This window comes from Sphaeramia orbicularis, chromosome 10 (assembly GCF_902148855.1).
Source record: "Sphaeramia orbicularis chromosome 10, fSphaOr1.1, whole genome shotgun sequence".
Taxonomy (NCBI): Eukaryota; Metazoa; Chordata; class Actinopteri; order Kurtiformes; family Apogonidae; genus Sphaeramia; species Sphaeramia orbicularis.
The window spans coordinates 26,535,689-26,556,661 of NC_043966.1; the positions used below are offsets into that span (position 1 = coordinate 26,535,689).

The window sequence follows — 20,973 nt, forward strand, 5'->3', positions numbered from 1 at the left end:
GTGGAGGGTATTCTAACTGAAGAATGGCTTAAAATTCCTTTGGAAACAATTCACAAGTTGTATGAATCAATACCTCGGAGAATTGAGGCTGTAATTGCCGCAAAAGGCGGACCTACACCATATTAAATTATATTTTGTTGATTTTTTAAGGTGTTTCCATTATTTTGTCCAACCCCTGTATGTAGAGCATTGTAAGGTCAATACCCCAGTGGAACAAGAAACACACCCAACAACACTTGGTATGACACAACCATATTAAGTGTGTGTATCAAATAATAATATGGCAAAGATAAAAGCAAAAAAAGAAATAATGTAAATCTTTTTATTTTGTTTATTTGGCAGAATGCACACAAAAAGATAGACCCAAAAATCATGCTCTATCAGCATCATATCTGATTAAACCTAAACACAACTCTCTATCAAAATAAATTTGGTTTGCAAACAGATGACATCAGAAAGTGTTTTTGTGACATTTTCCACATAATCGTAACAAGTACAAAAACAGTGATGAAGAAAAAAAAATAAAACAGCTGAAAATGACACAGGTATTGGAAGAAAAAACATTTTAAAAGAAATTTATTTGAAAAATGACACAGAATTTAATAGTAAATAAATTTGCTGAATAGTGAATGAAAAAGTACTGACAGCACTTAAGAGAGTTGATAGTTTACAAATGTTGTGATTGTCAATGCAATTATGGTAAGCAAGTATATACACCATCACTCTGTAGAATATTCAATGAAGGGCCAGCTCTGTGTTGCATTAATATGCTTCTGCACTGATTATATTAGAGCTAAAATCTAAAAACATTTCATACTTTAAAAAAATTAAATGGTAACTGTTTATAGTTGGTATCTGGGGTTTATAAACATTTTTTTTCCTTCAAAATAACTATTGTAACTATGTGTTTTGTGCACTAGACCCCTGCATACAAATATACTGCAACCATCCATTACCAGCATTTATTTAATAGAATGATAAAGGACAATATGAAAAACCCTGTAATGAAGTGAGGTGAAAATTTTGTGAGATGGTATAGGTTCAATAAATCTGGACTATGTACAAAAAATATTTCTATTACAATACAAATTAATCTTATTTACATTTTTAATGGATTTTAAACAATCTCATGAACTGTAATGTTAGTAAAAATTTTGATTGTAACAATCAACATTGAGATGACAGTGTACCTCCTCTTAGGCTTTAAAGACACAAATTTACATTTGTTTTTTTGTCATTTTGGGAGAGGGTGTTTTAATGTACATGAGAGAGTTTAACTTTTCTTATAATTAATCATGTTTTGGTGAAACAGACAGCTCTAGTTTTGGAAACCTGAAACCACCTTTTGAACCACTTTCACTGCTAGAAGATGAAGACAATCTTGACTTTTTAGAGGGTAGTGAAGCACCTGCATTTCCCTCCGCTGATGCTTCACTATCCTCACCAAGTGTCACTTCATATGAGCCCTTTGACTTTGAACCAAAGCCCCCAAAGGTGCCAAATTTCAATTTTCCTTTCTTTCCTTTGCCCTTGGCTCCTCCCAGGTCTAACGAAATGTCACCCTCTGCTTCTAAATGAGCTGCAGGGGAACTAACTGCAAGTCCTCCCTCATCAGAAGTAGATCGATGCTTTGATTTCTTAAATAGGTCCAGTGAGGCTGACTTTCCTTTAGTTGACACACTGACTCCAGGATCTCCCTCAAATGCTAATTTTCCACTCATGTCACCACCGTGCACACTTACGTCTTTAGAAACTATCCCTCCTTTTCCACTTGTACTTAATCCTACCTCTGGGGCTGTAAGGTCACTTGCACTACTGCCCTTTGCTTTTGACTTGCCAAAAAATTTAGGCATCTTGACCTTTACCTTGCTTTCACTGACTTTCACTTCAGGACTTGGAACCTCAATATTAAGTGAACTAGTTTGACAACTTGCAGATGGAGACTGAATGTTTATGCCTCCGTGAGATCCAAGTTCTGATTCAATATTTCCTCCTCCTTCCTGGCCTTCTAACTGGGGCAGAGCAATACCAAACTTTGGTATCTTGATTTTGGGAAATGTAACTGAACCCTCTGGGTATTGAAGGGCAGTAGATCCATTATCTTCTGCGACATCTGTATCAGCCTGCATGCCACCTTTGATGTTCATTTGTTGGCTTTTAATATCTGCAGATAGGGTTGCCTCTCCTTTTTTTAGACTGACACCAGTATCAGAAGAGGACACCTTCAGATTTGGAATTTTAACATTAGATGTCACATCTGTCCCCTCCAAACTAACTTTTGGACTTCCAGTAGTGTTCAAAGACGCACTTGGCAAATCAACATCAGATAACTTCAATCCTGATGAAGATCCTTCTCCTTTTGACTTTGGTGATTTGATATCTAATTCCACATCAGGAAAATGAAGTTTACCAAAAAGTGGTTTCTTTGTGCCTTTTGTGTGGATGTTTGGTGTGTCTAAATCCAGATCTACTTCAGGTGATGTAAAGTCGGTATCTGGTTTCTTTGCCTTTCCTTTAACTTTAGGTAGTTTAAACTTACCCTTTTTCCCCTTTACACTGATGTCAATGTCAGGCACTTCAAGGTTTGCGTCAGTATCTGGAAGGCTAAATTCTGTTTTAGGACCTGTGGCACTGATACTGTACATGGGGGACTTAACTGTGGATTCAGGTGCTTCTACATTTGGTGTTTTCACTCCAAACTTAGGGCCCTTGAATTTAGGAAATTTGACACCAGTTTTTTCAATATCAAGAGAAGCACCTTCCATTGTAACAGCAGGTGCATTAATTTGAGCCCCTCCTTCCAGTTTGGGAACAGAAGAGTCTATGTCTCCTTTGATTTTAGACCCTTTGAGATTGATATTAAAACCAGGTGATTTAGAGTCAATCTTAGCTTTGGGAAGATTCATGTCAATGTGTGGACCCTCAACCTTTGAGCTCTTCATGTCAAATGATGGCATTTTTATTTTTGGCATTTCAATCCCGCCTTCAGAACCTTGAATATCAACCTGTGGTCCTTTAATGTCAACACTGGGCACATTTAAGTCAATGACAGGTTTGGCAAGGTTGATATTTACATCAGGACCCTCTGTTTTTGGATCGTTAATGTTAATGGATGGCATTTTTATTTTGGGGATTTCTACCCTATCTTTAGGTCCTTGTATGTCAATTTGAGGACCCTTGATGTCAACTTCATCCAAATCACCTTTGAGGTTGGGACCTTTCAAATTAAAGTCAACGTCTGGCATGGAGATTTTGGGCCCTGAAATGCGTGGCATCTTGAATTTTGGTCCTTTGATCTTGCCGCTAGGACTCTCAATATCAATATCTGGACCACCGATATCCACTTGAGGTGCTTTAACATCAATGTCAGGTTTTGGAACATTGATGTCAACATCTGGTCCTTCAATATTTGAGCCTTTCATGCCAAAAGATGGCATTTTGAATTTTGGCATGGTTAATCCCCCTTTCTTGCCACCAATGTTGACATCTGGTCCTTCAATATCAACTTCAGGAACTTTAACATCTCCCTCAATCTTTGGAGCAGACAAATCCACGTCACCTTTGAGTTTCGGACCTTTCAAATTGACATCAAGATCTGGCATTGAGATTTTGGGCCCTGAAATGCTTGGCATCTTGAATTTTGGTCCTTTGACCTTGCCACTAGGAGTCTCAATATCAATTTCTGGACCACTGATATCCAATTCAGGTGCTTTAACATCAATGTCAGGTTTTGGAACTTTAATGTCAACGTCTGGTCCTTCAATATGTGGACCTTTCATGCCAAAAGATGGCATTTTGAATTTTGGCATTTTAATCCCTCCTCTCTGGCCCTCAATGCTTAGATCTGATCCTTCAATATCAACTTCAGGAAGTTTAATATCTCCCTCAACCTTGGGACCTGACACATCCACATCACCTTTGAGTTTGGGACCTTTCAAATTGAGATCCATGTCTGGCATTGACATTTTGGGCCCTGAAATGCTTGGCATCTTGAATTTTGGTCCTTTGATCTTGCCACTAGGGCTGTCAATATCAATTTCTGGAACACTGATATCTAATTCAGGTGCTTTAATGTCAATGTCAGGTTTTGGAACCTTGATGTCAACATCTGGCCCTTCAATATGTGGACCTTTCATGCCAAAAGATGGCATTTTGAATTTTGGCATTTTGATTCCTCCTTTCTGCCCCTCGATGCTGACATCTGGTCCTTCAATATCAACTTCAGGAAGTTTAATATCTCCCTCAACTTTGGGACCTGACACATCCACATCACCTTTGAGGTTGGGACCTTTCAAGTTGAAGTCAACATCTGGCATGGACATTTTGGGCCCTGAAATGCTTGGCATCTTGAATTTTGGCCCTTTGATCTTGCCACTAGGAGTCTCAATATCAATTTCTGGACCACTGATATCCAATTCAGGTGCTTTAATGTCAATGTCAGGTTTTGGAACATTGATGTCAACATCTGGTCCTTCAATATGTGGACCTTTCATGCCAAAAGATGGCATTTTGAATTTTGGCATTTTTATTCCTCCTTTCTGGCCCTCAATGCTTACATCTGGTCCTTCAATGTCAACTTCAGGAAGTTTAATATCTCCCTCAACTTTGGGACCTGACACATCCATGTCACCTTTGAGTTTGGGACCTTTCAAATTGAGATCAATGTCTGGCATTGACATTTTGGGCCCTGAAATGCTTGGCATCTTGAATTTTGGTCCTTTGATCTTTCCACTAGGACTCTCAATATCAATTTCTGGAGCACTGATATCCAGTTCAGGTGCTTTAATGTCAATGTCAGGTTTTGGAACCTTGATGTCAACATCTGGCCCTTCAATATGTGGACCTTTCATGCCAAAAGATGGCATTTTGAATTTTGGCATTTTGATTCCTCCTTTCTGCCCCTCGATGCTGACATCTGGTCCTTCAATATCAACTTCAGGAAGTTTAACATCTCCCTCAACCTTGGGACCTGACACATCCACATCACCTTTGAGGTTGGGACCTTTCAAGTTGAAGTCAACATCTGGCATGGACATTTTGGGCCCTGAAATGCTTGGCATCTTGAATTTTGGCCCTTTGATCTTGCCACTAGGAGTCTCAATATCAATTTCTGGACCACTGATATCCAATTCAGGTGCTTTAATGTCAATGTCAGGTTTTGGAACATTGATGTCAACATCTGGTCCTTCAATATGTGGACCTTTCATGCCAAAAGATGGCATTTTGAATTTTGGCATTTTTATTCCTCCTTTCTGGCCCTCAATGCTTACATCTGGTCCTTCAATGTCAACTTCAGGAAGTTTAATATCTCCCGCAACTTTGGGACCTGACACATCCATGTCACCTTTGAGTTTGGGACCTTTCAAATTGAGATCAATGTCTGGCATTGACATTTTGGGCCCTGAAATGCTTGGCATCTTGAATTTTGGTCCTTTGATCTTGCCACTAGGACTCTCAATATCAATTTCTGGAGCACTGATATCCAGTTCAGGTGCTTTAATGTCAATGTCAGGTTTTGGAACATTGATGTCAACATCTGGTCCTTCAATATGTGGACCTTTCAGGCCAAAAGATGGCATTTTGAATTTTGGCATTTTAATTCCTCCTTTCTGGCCCTCAATGCTTACATCTGGTCCTTCAATATCAACTTCAGGAAGTTTAATATCTCCCTCAACCTTGGGACCTGACACATCCACATCACCTTTGAGTTTGGGACCTTTCAAATTGAGATCAATGTCTGGCATTGACATTTTGGGCCCTGAAATGCTTGGCATCTTGAATTTTGGTCCTTTGATCTTGCCACTAGGACTCTCAATATCAATTTCTGGAGCACTGATATCCAGTTCAGGTGCTTTAATGTCAATGTCAGGTTTTGGAACATTGATGTCAACGTCTGGCCCTTCAATATGTGGGCCTTTCATGCCAAAAGATGGCATTTTGAATTTTGGCATTTTGATTCCTCCTTTGTGCCCCTCGATGCTGACATCTGGTCCTTCAATATCATCTTCAGGAAGTTTAAAATCTCCCTCAACTTTGGGACCTGACACATCCACATCACCTTTGAGGTTGGGACCTTTTAAGTTGAAGTCAACATCTGGCATAGAAATTTTTGGCCCTGAAATGCTTGGCATCTTGAATTTTGGTCCTTTGATCTTGCCACTTGGAGTCTCAATATCAATTTCTGGACCACTGATATCCAATTCAGGTACTTTAACATCAATGTCAGGTTTTGGAACATTGATGTCAACATCTGGTCCTTCAATATGTGGACCTTTCATGCCAAAAGATGGCATTTTGAATTTTGGCATTTTGATTCCTCCTTTGTGCCCCTCGATGCTGACATCTGGTCCTTCAATATCACCTTCAGGAAGTTTAAAATCTCCCTCAACCTTGGGACCTGACACATCCACATCACCTTTGAGGTTGGGACCTTTTAAGTTGAAGTCAACATCTGGCATGGAAATTTTTGGCCCTGAAATGCTTGGCATCTTGAATTTTGGTCCTTTGATCTTGCCACTTGGAGTCTCAATATCAATTTCTGGACCACTGATATCCAATTCAGGTGCTTTAACATCAATGTCAGGTTTTGGAACATTGATGTCAACATCTGGTCCTTCAATATGTGGACCTTTCATGCCAAAAGATGGCATTTTGAATTTTGGCATTTTAAGTCCTCCTTTCTGGCCCTCAATGCTTACATCTGGTCCTTCAATGTCAACTTCAGGAAGTTTAATATCTCCCTCAACCTTGGGACCTGACACATCCACATCACCTTTGAGTTTGGGACCTTTCAAATTGAGATCAATGTCTGGCATTGACATTTTGGGCCCTGAAATGCTTGGCATCTTGAATTTTGGTCCTTTGATCTTGCCACTAGGAGTCTCAATATCAATTTCTGGAGCACTGATATCCAATTCAGGTGCTTTAACATCAATGTCAGGTTTTGGAACATTGATGTCAACATCTGGTCCTTCAATATGTGGACCTTTCATGCCAAAAGATGGCATTTTGAATTTTGGCATTTTAATTCCTCCTTTCTGGCCCTCAATGCTTACATCTGGCCCTTCAATGTCAACTTCAGGAAGTTTAATATCTCCCTCAACCTTGGGACCTGACACATCCACATCACCTTTGAGTTTGGGACCTTTCAAATTGAGATCAATGTCTGGCATTGACATTTTGGGCCCTGAAATGCTTGGCATCTTGAATTTTGGTCCTTTGATCTTGCCACTAGGAGTCTCAATATCAATTTCTGGACCACTGATATCCAATTCAGGTGCTTTAACATCAATGTCAGGTTTTGGAACATTGATGTCAACATCTGGTCCCTCAATATGTGGACCTTTCATGCCAAAAGATGGCATTTTGAATTTTGGCATTTTAATTCCTCCTTTCTGGCCCTCAATGCTTACATCTGGCCCTTCAATGTCAACTTCAGGAAGTTTAATATCTCCCTCAACCTTGGGACCTGACACATCCACATCACCTTTGAGTTTGGGACCTTTCAAATTGAGATCAATGTCTGGCATTGACATTTTGGGCCCTGAAATGCTTGGCATCTTGAATTTTGGTCCTTTGATCTTGCCACTAGGAGTCTCAATATCAATTTCTGGACCACTGATATCCAATTCAGGTGCTTTAACATCAATGTCAGGTTTTGGAACATTGATGTCAACATCTGGTCCCTCAATATGTGGACCTTTCATGCCAAAAGATGGCATTTTGAATTTTGGCATTTTAATTCCTCCTTTCTGGCCCTCAATGCTTACATCTGGTCCTTCAATGTCAACTTCAGGAAGTTTAATGTCTCCCTCAACCTTGGGACCTGATACATCCACATCACCTTTGAGTTTGGGACCTTTCAAATTGAGATCAATGTCTGGCATTGACATTTTGGGCCCTGAAATGCTTGGCATCTTGAATTTTGGTCCTTTGATCTTTCCACTAGGACTCTCAATATCAATTTCTGGAGTACTGATATCCAGTTCAGGTGCTTTAATGTCAATGTCAGGTTTTGGAACATTGATGTCAACATCTGGTCCTTCAATATGTGGACCTTTCAGGCCAAAAGATGGCATTTTGAATTTTGGCATTTTTATTCCTCCTTTCTGGCCCTCAATGCTTACATCTGGTCCTTCAATGTCAACTTCAGGAAGTTTAACATCTCCCTCAACCTTGGGACCTGACACATCCACATCACCTTTGAGTTTGGGACCTTTCAAATTGAGATCAATGTCTGGCATTGACATTTTGGGCCCTGAAATGCTTGGCATCTTGAATTTTGGTCCTTTGATCTTTCCACTAGGAGTCTCAATATCAATTTCTGGACCACTGATATCCAATTCAGGTGCTTTAATGTCAATGTCAGGTTTTGGAACTGTGATGTCAACGTCTGGCCCTTCAATATGTGGACCTTTCATGCCAAAAGATGGCATTTTGAATTTTGGCATTTTAATTCCTCCTTTCTGCCCCTCGATGCTGACATCTGGTCCTTCAATATCAACTTCAGGAAGTTTAATATCTCCCTCAACTTTGGGACCTGACACATCCACATCACCTTTGAGTTTGGGACCTTTCAAATTGAGATCAATGTCTGGCATGGACATTTTGGGCCCTGAAATGCTTGGCATTTTAAATTTTGGTCCTTTAATCTTGCCACTAGGACTCTCAATATCAATATCTGGAGCACTGATATCCATTTCAGGTGCTTTAATGTCAATGTCAGGTTTTGGAACTTTGATGTCAATGTCTGGTCCTTCAATATGTGGACCTTTCATGCCAAAAGATGGCATTTTGAATTTTGGCATTTTAATCCCTCCTTTCTGGCCCTCAATGCTGACATCTGGTCCTTCAATATCAACTTCAGGAAGTTTAATATCTCCCTCAACCTTGGGACCTGACACATCCACATCACCTTTGAGTTTGGGACCTTTCAAATTGAGATCAATTTCTGGCATTGACATTTTGGGCCCTGAAATGCTTGGCATCTTGAATTTTGGTCCTTTGATCTTGCCACTAGGAGTCTCAATATCAATTTCTGGACCACTGATATCCAGTTCAGGTGCTTTAATGTCAATGTCAGGTTTTGGAACTTTGATGTCAACATCTGGTCCTTCAACATGTGGACCTTTCATGCCAAAAGATGGCATTTTGAATTTTGGCATTTTAATCCCTCCTTTCTGGCCCTCAATGCTTACATCTGGCCCTTCAATGTCAACTTCAGGAAGTTTAATATCTCCCTCAACCTTGGGACCTGACACATCCACATCACCTTTGAGTTTGGGACCTTTCAAATTGAGATCAATGTCTGGCATTGACATTTTGGGCCCTGAAATGCTGGGCATTTTAAATTTTGGTCCTTTAATCTTGCCACTAGGACTCTCAATATCAATATCTGGAGCACTGATATCCAATTCAGGTGCTTTAATGTCAATGTCAGGTTTTGGAACATTGATGTTAACATCTGGTCCTTCAATATGTGGACCTTTCATGCCAAAAGATGGCATTTTGAATTTTGGCATTTTAATCCCTCCTTTCTGGCCCTCAATGCTTACATCTGGTCCTTCAATATCAACTTCAGGAAGTTTAATGTCTCCTTCAATCTTTGGAGATGACAAATCCGCATCACCCTTGAGTTTGGGACCTTTCAAATTGAGATCAATGTCTGGCATTGATATTTTGGGCCCTGAAATGCTTGGCATCTTGAATTTTGGTCCTTTGATCTTGCCACTAGGACTCTCAATATCAATTTCTGGAGCACTGATATCCACTTCAGGTGCTTCAATATCAATATCAGGTTTTGGAACCTTGATGTCAACATCTGGCCCTTCAATATGTGGTCCTTTCAAGCCAAAAGATGGCATTTTGAATTTAGGCATTTTTATTCCTTCTGTGTGACTTGCAATGCTGACATCTGGTCCTTCAATATTAACTTCAGGAGCTTTAATGTCTCCCTCAATCACTGGAGCTGAAACATCCACATCACCTTTGAAGTTGGGACCTTTCAAATTGAAGTCAACATCTGGCATGGAGATTTTGGGCCCTGAAATGCTTGGCATCTTGAATTTTGGTCCTTTGATCTTGCCACTAGGGCTGTCAATATCAATTTCTGGACCTTTGATGTCCAATTCGGGTGCTTTAATGTCAATGTCAGGTTTTGGAACATTGATGTCAACATCTGGTCCTTCAATATGTGGACCTTTCAGGCCAAAAGATGGCATTTTGAATTTTGGCATTTTAAGTCCTCCTTTCTCATTGTCGATGTTGATTTCTGGTCCTTCAATATCAACTTCCGGAACTTTAATGTCTCCCTCAATCTTTGGAGTGGACAAATCCACATCACCTTTGAGTTTGGGACCTTTTAAATTGATGTCAACATCTGGCATGGAGACTTTGGGCCCTGAAATGCTTGGCATTTTGAATTTTGGTCCCTTGATCTTGCCACTAGGACTCTCAATGTCAATTTCTGGACCACTGATATCCAATTCAGGTGCTTTAACATTAATGTCAGGTTTTTTAACATTGATATCAACATCTGGTCCTTCAATGTTTGGGCCTTTAAAGCCAAAAGATGGCATTTTGACTTTTGGTAATGTGAATCCTCCTTTCTTTCCATCAATGCTGATATCTGGTCCTTCAATATCAGCTTCTGGAGCTTTAATGTCTCCCTCGATCTTTGGAGCAGACAAATCCACATCACCTTTGAGTTTGGGACCTTTCAAATTAAAGTCAACGTCTGGCATTGAGATTTTGGACCCAGAAATGCTTGGCATCTTGAATTTTGGTCCTTTTATCTTTCCACTAGAACTCTCACTGTCAATTGCTGGACCATGGATGTCTACGTCAGGTCCTTTAATGTCAATGTCAGGTTTTTTAACATTGATGTCAACTTCTGGTGCCTCAATATTTGGACCTTTCAAGCCAAAAGATGGCATTTTGAATTTTGGCATTTTAATTCCTCCTTTTTTTCTCTCAACGCTGATATCTGGTACTTCAATGTCAACTTTGGGAGCTTTAATGTCTCCCTCAATCTTTGGAGTGGACAAATCCACATCACCTTTGAGTTTGGGACCTTTCAAATTTAAGTCAACATCTGGCATGGAAATTTTGGGCCCTGAAATACTTGGCATCTTGAATTTTGGTCCTTTTACCTTTCCACTTGGTGTCTCAATATCTATCTCTGGACCACTGATATCCATTTCCGGATGTTTGATGTTAATATCAGGTTTTTTAGCATGTATGTCAGCTTCTGGTCCTTCAATATTTGGGCCTTTCAAGCCAAATGATGGCATTTTGAATTTTGGCAGTGTGAACCCTCCTTTCTTTCCATCAATGCTGACATCTGCTGCTGACATCCCTTCAATGTCAACTTCAGGAACTTTAATGTTTCCCTCAACCGTTGGAGCTTTCACATCTAAATCTCCTTTGAGTTTCGGACCTTTCAAGTTGACATCTACATCTGGCATGGAAATTTGGGGCCCTGAAATGGTTGGCATTTTAAATGTCGGTCCCTTGATATTACCACTAGGACTCTCAATATCAGTTTTTGGAGCACTGATGTCCAATTCAGGTGGTTTAACTTCAAAGTCAGGTTTTTTCAGATTGATATCAATGTCAGGTCCTTCAATATTTGGACCTTTCATGCCAAAAGATGGCATTTTGACTTTTGGTAATGTGAATCCTCCTTTCTTCCCATCAATGCTGACATCTGGACCTTCAATATCAACTTCAGGAACTTTAATGTCTCCCTCAATCTTTGGAGTTTTTAAATCTAAATCTCCTTTGAGTTTGGGACCTTTCAAATCAAAGTCAACATCTGGCATGGAGATTTTGGGTCCTGAAATTTTTGGCATCTTGAATTTTGGTCCTTTAATTTTACCACTAGGACTCTCAATATCGATTTCTGGACCACTGATGTCCAATTCAGGTGGTTTAACATCAATGTCAGGTTTTGTAACATTGATATCAACATCTGGTCCTTCAATATTTGGCCCTTTAAAGCCAAAAGATGGCATTTTGAATTTTGGCATTTTTATTCCTCCTGTGTGGCTGTCAACATTGACATCTGGTCCTTCAATATCAACTTTGGGACCTTTAATGTCTCCTTCAATCTTGGAAGTTTTCAGTTCCACATCTCCTTTCAGTTTTGGACCTTTCAAATTGAGGTCAACATCTGGCATGGAGATTTTGGGCCCTGAAATGGTTGGCATCTTAAATGTTGGTCCCTTGATATTGCCACTAGGACTCTCAATATCAATTTTTGGGCCACTGATGTCCAGTTCACGTGTTTTAACATCAATGTCAGGTTTTTCAACATTGATGTCAACATCTGGTCCTTCAATATTTGGGCCTTTAAAGCCAAAAGATGGCATTTTGACTTTTGGTAACGTGAATCCTCCTTTCTTTCCATCAATGCTGACATCTGGTCCTCCAATATCAACTTCCGGAGCTTTAATATCTCCCTCAATCTTTGGAGCTGACAAATCAACATCACCTTTGAGATTGGGACCTTTCAAATTGAAGTCAACATCTGGCATGGAGATTTTGGGCCCTGAAATACTTGGCATCTTGAATTTTGGTCCCTTGATCTTACCACTAGGACTCTCAATATCAATTTCTGGACCACTGATATCCAATTCAGGTGCTTTAACATCAATGTCAGGTTTTTTAACATTGATGTCAACATCTGGTCCTTCGATATTTGGGCCTTTAAAGCCAAAAGATGGCATTTTTACTTTTGGTAATGTGAAGCCTCCTTTCTTTCCATCAGTGCTGACATCTGGTCCTTCAATATCAATTTCTGGAGCTTTAATGTCTCCCTCAATCTTTGGAGCTGACAAATCAACATCACCTTTGAGATTGGGACCTTTCAAATTGAAGTCAACATCTGGCATGGAGATTTTGGGCCCTGAAATGCTTGGCATTTTGAATTTTGGTCCTTTTATCTTGCCACTAGGGCTCTCAATATCAATTTCTGGACTACTAATGTCCAATTCCGGTGCTTTAACATCAATGTCAGGTTTTGGAACCTTGATGTCAATGTCTGGCCCTTCAATATTTGGCCCTTTAAAGCCAAAGGAAGGAATTTTGAATTTTGGCATTTTTATTCCTGTGTTGCCCTCAATGTTGACATCTGGTCCTTCAATGTCAACTTTAGGAGCTTTAATATCTCCCTCAATCTTTGGAGTTGTCAATTCCAAATCTCCTTTAGGTTTGGGACCTTTCAAATTGAAGTCAACATCTGGCATGGATAATGTGGGCCCTGAAATGCTTGGCACCTTAAATGTTGGTCCCTTGATCTTGCCACTAGGACTGTCTGTATCAATTTGTGGACCTTTAATGTCCAATTCAGGTGCTTTAACATCAATTTCAGGTTTTTTAACATTGATGTCAACATCTGGTCCTTCAATATGGGGACCTTTCATGCCAAATGATGGCATTTTGAATTTTGGCAAAGTGAATTTTCCTTTCTTGCCATCAATGCTCACATCTGGTACTTTAACATTAACTTCAGGAGTTTTAATGTCTCCTTCAATCTTTGGAGCTGACAAATCCACATCACCTTTGAGTTTGGGACCTTTCAAATTGACATCCATATCCGGCATTGAGATTTTGGGTCCCGAAATGCTTGGCATCTTGAATGTTGGTCCTTTAATTTTACCACTAGGACTCTCCATATCAATTTCCGGACCTCTGATGTCCAGTTCAGGTGCTTTAACGTCAATGTCAGGTTTTTTAACATTGATGTCAATATCTGGTCCTTCAATATTCGGGCCTTTAAAGCCAAAAGATGGCATTTTGACTTTTGGTAACGTGAATCCTCCTTTCTTTCCATCAATGCTGACATCTGGTCCTTCAATATCAACTTCCGGAGGTTTAATGTCTCCCTTAATCTTTGGAGCGGACAAATCAACATCACCTTTGAGATTGGGACCTTTCAAATTGAAGTCAACATCTGGCATGGAGATTTTGGGCCCTGAAATGCTTGGCATCTTGAATTTTGGTCCTTTGATTTTGCCACTAGGACTCTCAATATCAATTTCTGGAGCACTGATATCCAATTCAGGTGCTTTAATGTCAATGTCTGGTTTTGGAACATTGATGTCAACATCTGGTCCTTCAATATGTGGACCTTTCAGGCCAAAAGATGGCATTTTGAATTTTGGCATTTTAAGTCCTCCTTTCTCACTGTCAATGTTAATATCTGGTCCTTCAATATCAACTTCAGGAACTTTAATATCTCCTTCAATCTTTGGAGCAGACAAATCCACATCACCTTTGAGTTTGGGACCTTTCAAATTGATGTCAACATCTGGCATGGAGACTTTGGGCCCTGAAATGCTTGGCATCTTGAATTTTGGTCCTTTGATCTTGCCACTAGGACTCTCAATATCAATTTCTGGACCACTGATATCCAATTCAGGTGCTTTAACACCAATGTCAGGTTTTTTAACATTGATATCAACATCTGGTCCTTCAATATTTGGGCCTTTAAAGCCAAAAGATGGCATTTTGACTTTTGGTAATGCAAATCCTCCTTTCTTTCCATCAATGCTGACATCTGGTCCTTCAACATCAACTTCTGGAGGTTTAATGTCTCCCTCAATCTTTGGAGCGGACAAATCCACATCACCTTTGAGTTTGGGACCTTTCAAATTGAAGTCAACATCTGGCATTGAGATTTTGGGCCCTGAAATACTTGGCATCTTTAATTTGGGTCCCTTGATCTTACCACTAGGACTCTCAATATCAATTTCTGGACCACTGATGTCCAGTTCAGGTGCTTTCACATCAATGTCAGGTTTTTTAACATTGATGTCAACATCTGGTCCTTCAATATTCGGGCCTTTAAAGCCAAAAGATGGCATTTTGACTTTTGGTAATGTGAAACCTTTCTTTCCATCAATGCTGACATCTGGTCCTTCAATATCAACTTCTGGAGCTTTAATGTCTCCCTCAATCTTTGGAGCGGACAAATCCACATCACCTTTGAGTTTGGGACCTTTCAAATTGAAGTCAACATCTGGCATGGAGATTTTGGGCCCTGAAATACTTGGCATCTTGAATTTTGGTCCTTTAATCTTTCCACTAGGGGTGCCAATATCAATTTCTGGACCTTTGATGTCCAGTTCAGGTGCTTTAACATCAATGTCAGGTTTTGGAACGTTGATATCAAAATCCGGTCCTTCAATATGTGGGCCTTTCATGCCAAAAGATGGCATTTTGACTTTTGGTAATGTGAATCCTCCTTTCTTTCCATCAATGCTGACATCTGGTCCTTCAATATCAACTTCCGGAGCCTTTATGTCTCCCTCAATTTTTGGAGCTGACAAATCCACATCACCTTTGAGATTGGGACCTTTCAAATTGAAGTCAACATCTGGCATGGAGATTTTGGGACCTGACATGCTTGGCATCTTGAATTTTGGTCCTTTGATCTTGCCACTAGGAGCCTCAATATCAATTTCTGGACCTCTGATGTCCAACTCAGGTGCTTTAACATCAATGTCAGGTTTTTTAACACTGATGTCAACATCTGGTCCTTCAATATTCGGGCCTTTCATGCCAAAAGATGGCATTTTTACTTTTGGTAATGCAAATCCTCCTTTCTTGCCATCAATGCTGATATCTGGTCCTTCAATATCAACTTTTGGAGCCTTAATATCTCCCTCAATCTTTGGAGCTGACAAATCAACATCACCTTTGAGTTTGGGACCTTTCAAATTGAAGTCAACATCTGGCATTGAGATTTTGGGCCCTGAAATACTTGGCATCTTGAATTTTGGTCCCTTGATCTTACCACTAGGACTCTCAATATCAATTTCTGGACCACTGATATCCAATTCAGGTGCTTTAACATCAATGTCAGGTTTTTTAACATTGATGTCAACATCTGGTCCTTCGATATTTGGGCCTTTAAAGCCAAAAGATGGCATTTTGACTTTTGGTAATGTGAAGCCTCCTTTCTTTCCATCAATGCTGACATCTGGTCCTTCAATATCAATTTCCGGAGCTTTAATATCTCCCTCAATTTTTGGAGCTGACAAATCCACCTCACCTTTGAGATTCGGACCTTTCAAATTGAGATCAACATCTGGCATGGAGATTTTGGGCCCTGAAATGCTTGGCATCTTGAATTTTGGTCCTTTGATCTTGCCACTAGGGCTTTCAATATCCATTTCTGGACCTTTGATGTCCAATTCAGGTGCTTTAACATTAATATCAGGCTTTTTAACATTGATGTCAATATCTGGCCTTTCAATATTTGGGCCTTTCATGCCAAAAGATGGCAATTTGAATTTTGGCATTTTAAGTCCTCCTTTCTCACTGTCGATGTTGATATCTGGTCCTTCAATATCAACTTCCGGAGCTTTAATGTCTCCCTCAATCTTTGGAGTGGACAAATCCACATCACCTTTGAGTTTGGGACCTTTCAAATTGAAGTCAACATCTGGCATGGAGATTTTGGGCCCTGAAATGCTTGGCATCTTGAATTTTGGTCCTTTGATATTGCCACTAGGACTCTCAATATCAATTTCTTTACCACTGATGTCCAATTCAGGTGCTTTAACATCAATGTCAGGTTTTTTAACATTGAAGTCAACATCTGGTCCTTCGACATTTGGGCCTTTAAAGCCAAAAGATGGCATTTTGACTTTTGGTAACGTGAAGCCTCCTTTCTTTCCATCAATGCTGACATCTGGTCCTTCAATATCAACTTCCGGAGCTTTAATGTCTCCCTCGATCTTTGGAGCTGACAAATCCACATCACCTTTGAGATTGGGACCTTTCAAATTGAAGTCAATATCTGGCATGGAGATTTTCGGCCCTGAAATGCTTGGCATCTTGAATTTTGGTCCTTTGATCTTTCCACTAGGACTCTCTATATCAATTTTTGGACCACTGATGTCCAATTCAGGTGCTTTAACGTCAATGTCAGGTTTTTTAACATTGATATCAAGATCTGGTCCTTCAATGTTTGGGCCTTTCATGCCAAAAGATGGCAGTTTGAATTTGGGCATTTTAAGTCCTCCTTTCTCACTGTCAATGTTGATATCTGGTCCTTCAATATCAACTTCCGGAACTTTAATATCTCCCTCAATCTTTGGAGCAGACAAATCCACATCACCTTTGAGTTTGGGACCTTTCAAATTTAAGTCAACATCTGGCATGGAGATTTTTGGCCCTGAAATGCTTGGCATCTTGAATTTTGGTCCTTTGATCTTGCCACTAGGACTCTCAGTATCAATTTCTGGACCTCTGATGTCCAATTCAGGTGCTTTAACATCAATGTCAGGTTTTTTAACACTAATGTCAACATCTGGTCCTTCAATATTTGGGCCTTTAAAGCCAAAAGATGGCATTTTTACTTTTGGTAATGTGAATCCTCCTTTCTTTCCATCAATGCTGACATCTGGTCCTTCAATATCAACTTCCGGAGCTTTAATGTCTCCCTCAATTTTTGGAGCTGACAAATCCACATCACCTTTGAGATTGGGACCTTTCAAATTGAAGTCAACATCTGGCATGGAGATTTTGGGCCCTGAAATGCTTGGCATCTTTAATTTTGGCCCTTTGATCTTGCCACTAGGACTCTCAATATCAATTTCTGGACCTCTGATGTCCAATTCAGGTGCTTTAACATCAATGTCAGGTTTTTTAACATTAATGTCAACATCTGGTCCTTCAATATTTGAGCCTTTAAAGCCAAAAGATGGCATTTTGACTTTTGGTAACGTGAATCCTCCTTTCTTTCCATCAATACTGACATCTGGTCCTTCAATATCAACTTCTGGAGCTTTAATGTCTCCCTCAATTTTTGGAGCTGACAAATCCACATCACCTTTGAGATTGGGACCTTTCAAATTGAAGTCAACATCTGGCATGGAGATTTTGGGCCCTGAAATGCTTGGCATCTTTAATTTTGGTCCTTTGATCTTGCCACTAGGACTCTCTATATCAATTTCTGGACCTCTGATTTCCAGTTCAGGTGCTTTAACGTCAATGTCAGGTTTTTTAACATTGATATCAACATCTGGTCCTTCAATATTTGGGCCTTTAAAGCCAAAAGATGGCATTTTGACTTTTGGTAACGTGAATCCTCCTTTCTTTCCATCAATGCTTACATCTGGTCCTTCAATATCAACTTCTGGAGGTTTAATGTCTCCCTTGATCTTTGGAGCGGACAAATCCACATCACCTTTGAGATTGGGACCTTTCAAATTGAAGTCAACATCTGGCATGGAAATTTTCGGCCCTGAAATGCTTGGCATCTTGAATTTTGGGCCTTTGATCTTGCCACTGGGACTCTCTATATCAATTTCTGGACCACTGATGTCCAATTCAGGTGCTTTAACGTCAATGTCAGGTTTTTTCACATCGATATCAACATCTGGTCCTTCAATGTTTTGGCCTTTCATGCCAAAAGATGGCAACTTGAATTTAGGCATTTTAAGTCCTCCTTTCTCACTATCGATGTTGATATCTGGTCCTTCAATATCAACTTCCGGAACTTTAATATCCCCTTCAATCTTTGGAGTGGACAAATCCACATCACCTTTGAGTTTGGGACCTTTCAAATTTAAGTCAACATCTGGCATGGAGATTTTGGGCCCTGAAATGCTTGGCATCTTGAATTTTGGTCCTTTGATCTTGCCACTAGGACTCTCAATATCAATTTCTGGACCTCTGATGTCCAGTTCAGGGGCTTTAGCATCAATGTCAGGTTTTTTAACATTGATGTCAACATCTGGTGCTTCGATATTCGGTCCTTTAAAGCCAAAAGATGGCATTTTTACTTTTGGTAATGTGAAACCTCCTTTCTTTCCATCAATGCTGACATCTGGTCCTTCTATATCAACTTCTGGAGCTTTAATGTCTCCCTCAATTTTTGGAGCTGACAAATCCACATCACTTTTGAGATTGGGACCTTTCAAATTGAAGTCAACATCTGGCATGGAGATTTTGGGCCCTGAAATACTTGGCATTTTGAATTTTGGTCCTTTGATCTTTCCACTGGGACTCTCAATATCAATTTCTGGACCACTGATGTCCAGTTCAGGTACTTTAACATCAATGTCAGATTTTTTAACATTGATGTCAACATCTGGTCCTTCGATATTTGGGCCTTTCATGCCAAACGATGGCATTTTGACTTTTGGTAACGTGAAGCTTCCTTTCTTTCCTTCAATGCTGACATCTGGTCCTTCAATATCAACTTCCGGAGCTTTAATGTCTCCCTCAATTTTTGGAGCTGACAAATCCACATCACCTTTGAGATTGGGACCTTTCAAATTGAGATCAACATCTGGCATGGAGATTTTGGGCCCTGAAATGCTTGGCATCTTGAATTTTGGTCCTTTGATCTTTCCACTAGAGCTTTCAATATCAATTTCTGGACCTTTGATGTCCAATTCAGGTGCTTTAATGTCAGTGTCAGGTTTTGGAACATTGATATCAACATCTGGTCCTTCAATATTTGGACCTTTCACACCAAATGATGGCAATTTGAATTTTGGCATTTTAAGTCCTCCTTTCTCACTGTCGATGTTGATATCTGGTCCTTCAATATCAACTTCCGGAACTTTAATGTCTCCTTCAATCTTTGGAGCGGACAAATCCACATCACCTTTGAGTTTTGGACCTTTCAAATTGAAGTCAACATCTGGCATGGAGATTTTGGGCCCTGAAATGCTTGGCATCTTTAATTTTGGTCCTTTGATCTTGCCACTAGGACTCTCAATATCAATTTCTGGACCACTGATGTCCAGTTCAGGTGCTTTAACATCAATGTCAGGTTTTTTAACATTGATGTCAATATCTGGTCCTTCAATATTCGGGCCTTTAAAGCCAAAAGATGGCATTTTGACTTTTGGTAAACTGAATCCCCCTTTCTTTCCATCAATGCTTACATCCTGTCCTTCAATATCAACTTCCGGAGCTTTAATGTCTCCCTCAATTTTTGGAGCTGACAAATCCACATCACTTTTTAGATTGGGACCTTTCAAATTGAAGTCAACATCTGGCATGGAGATTTTGGGACCTGACATGCTTGGCATCTTGAATTTTGGTCCTTTGATCTTGCCACTAGGAGTCTCAATATCAATTTCTGGACCTCTGATGTCCAACTCAGGTGCTTTAACATCAATGTCAGGTTTTTTAACACTGATGTCAACATCTGGTCCTTCAATATTCGGGCCTTTCATGCCAAAAGATGGCATTTTGACTTTTGGTAATGCAAATCCTCCTTTCTTGCCATCAATGCTGATATCTGGTCCTTCAATATCAACTTTTGGAGCCTTAATATCTCCCTCAATCTTTGGAGCCGACAAATCCACATCACTTTTGAGTTTAGCACCTTTCAAATTGAAGTCAACATCTGGCATGGAAATTTTTGGCCCTGAAATACTTGGCATCTTGAGTGATGGTCCTTTTATCTCACCACTAGGACTCTCAATATCAATTTCTGGACCTTTAATGTCAATTTCAGGTGCGTTAACGTCAATGTCAGGTTTTGTAACATTGATGTCAACATCTGGTCCTTCAACATTTCGGCCTTTCATACCAAACGATGGCAGTTTAAATTTTGGCATTTTAAGTCCTACTTTGTCACTGTCAGTGTTGATATCCAGTCCTTCACTGTCCACTTCAGGAACTTTAATGTCTCCCTCAATCTTTGGAGCTTTCACACCCACATCACCCTTGACTTTGGGTCCTTTCAAATTTAAGTCAACATCTGGCATGGAGATTTTTGGCCCTGACATGCTTGGCATCTTTAATTTTGGTCCTTTGATCTTGCCACTAGGGCTTTCAATATCAATTTCTGGACCTTTGATGTCCAATTCAGGTGCTTTAATATCAATGTCAGGTTTTGTAACATTAATGTCAACATCTGGTTTTTCAATATTCGGGCCTTTCATGCCAAAAGATGGCATTTTGACTTTTGGTAATGCAAATCCTCCTTTCTTGCCATCA

The 20,973-nt window shown here is 39.9% G+C and overlaps 1 protein-coding gene across 1 annotated transcript in view; it reads right to left on the reverse strand.

Annotated features, from left to right (window-relative positions):
* Positions 1 to 308: 308 nt before the first annotated feature.
* The window catches only part of ahnak (AHNAK nucleoprotein), a 38,193-nt gene continuing 17,528 nt past the window's right edge, over positions 309 to 20,973 (reverse strand). The window contains exons 7-13 of the mRNA XM_030146052.1: positions 19,569 to 20,827; positions 13,490 to 19,406; positions 13,086 to 13,327; positions 11,636 to 12,728; positions 9,591 to 11,269; positions 8,123 to 9,428; positions 309 to 7,966 (exon numbers count right to left, since the gene is read on the reverse strand). Of these exons, the coding sequence (XP_030001912.1) occupies positions 1,290 to 7,966; positions 8,123 to 9,428; positions 9,591 to 11,269; positions 11,636 to 12,728; positions 13,086 to 13,327; positions 13,490 to 19,406; positions 19,569 to 20,827 (18,173 nt within the window). The 3' untranslated portion in view covers positions 309 to 1,289. The remainder of the gene's footprint in view (positions 7,967 to 8,122; positions 9,429 to 9,590; positions 11,270 to 11,635; positions 12,729 to 13,085; positions 13,328 to 13,489; positions 19,407 to 19,568; positions 20,828 to 20,973) is intronic.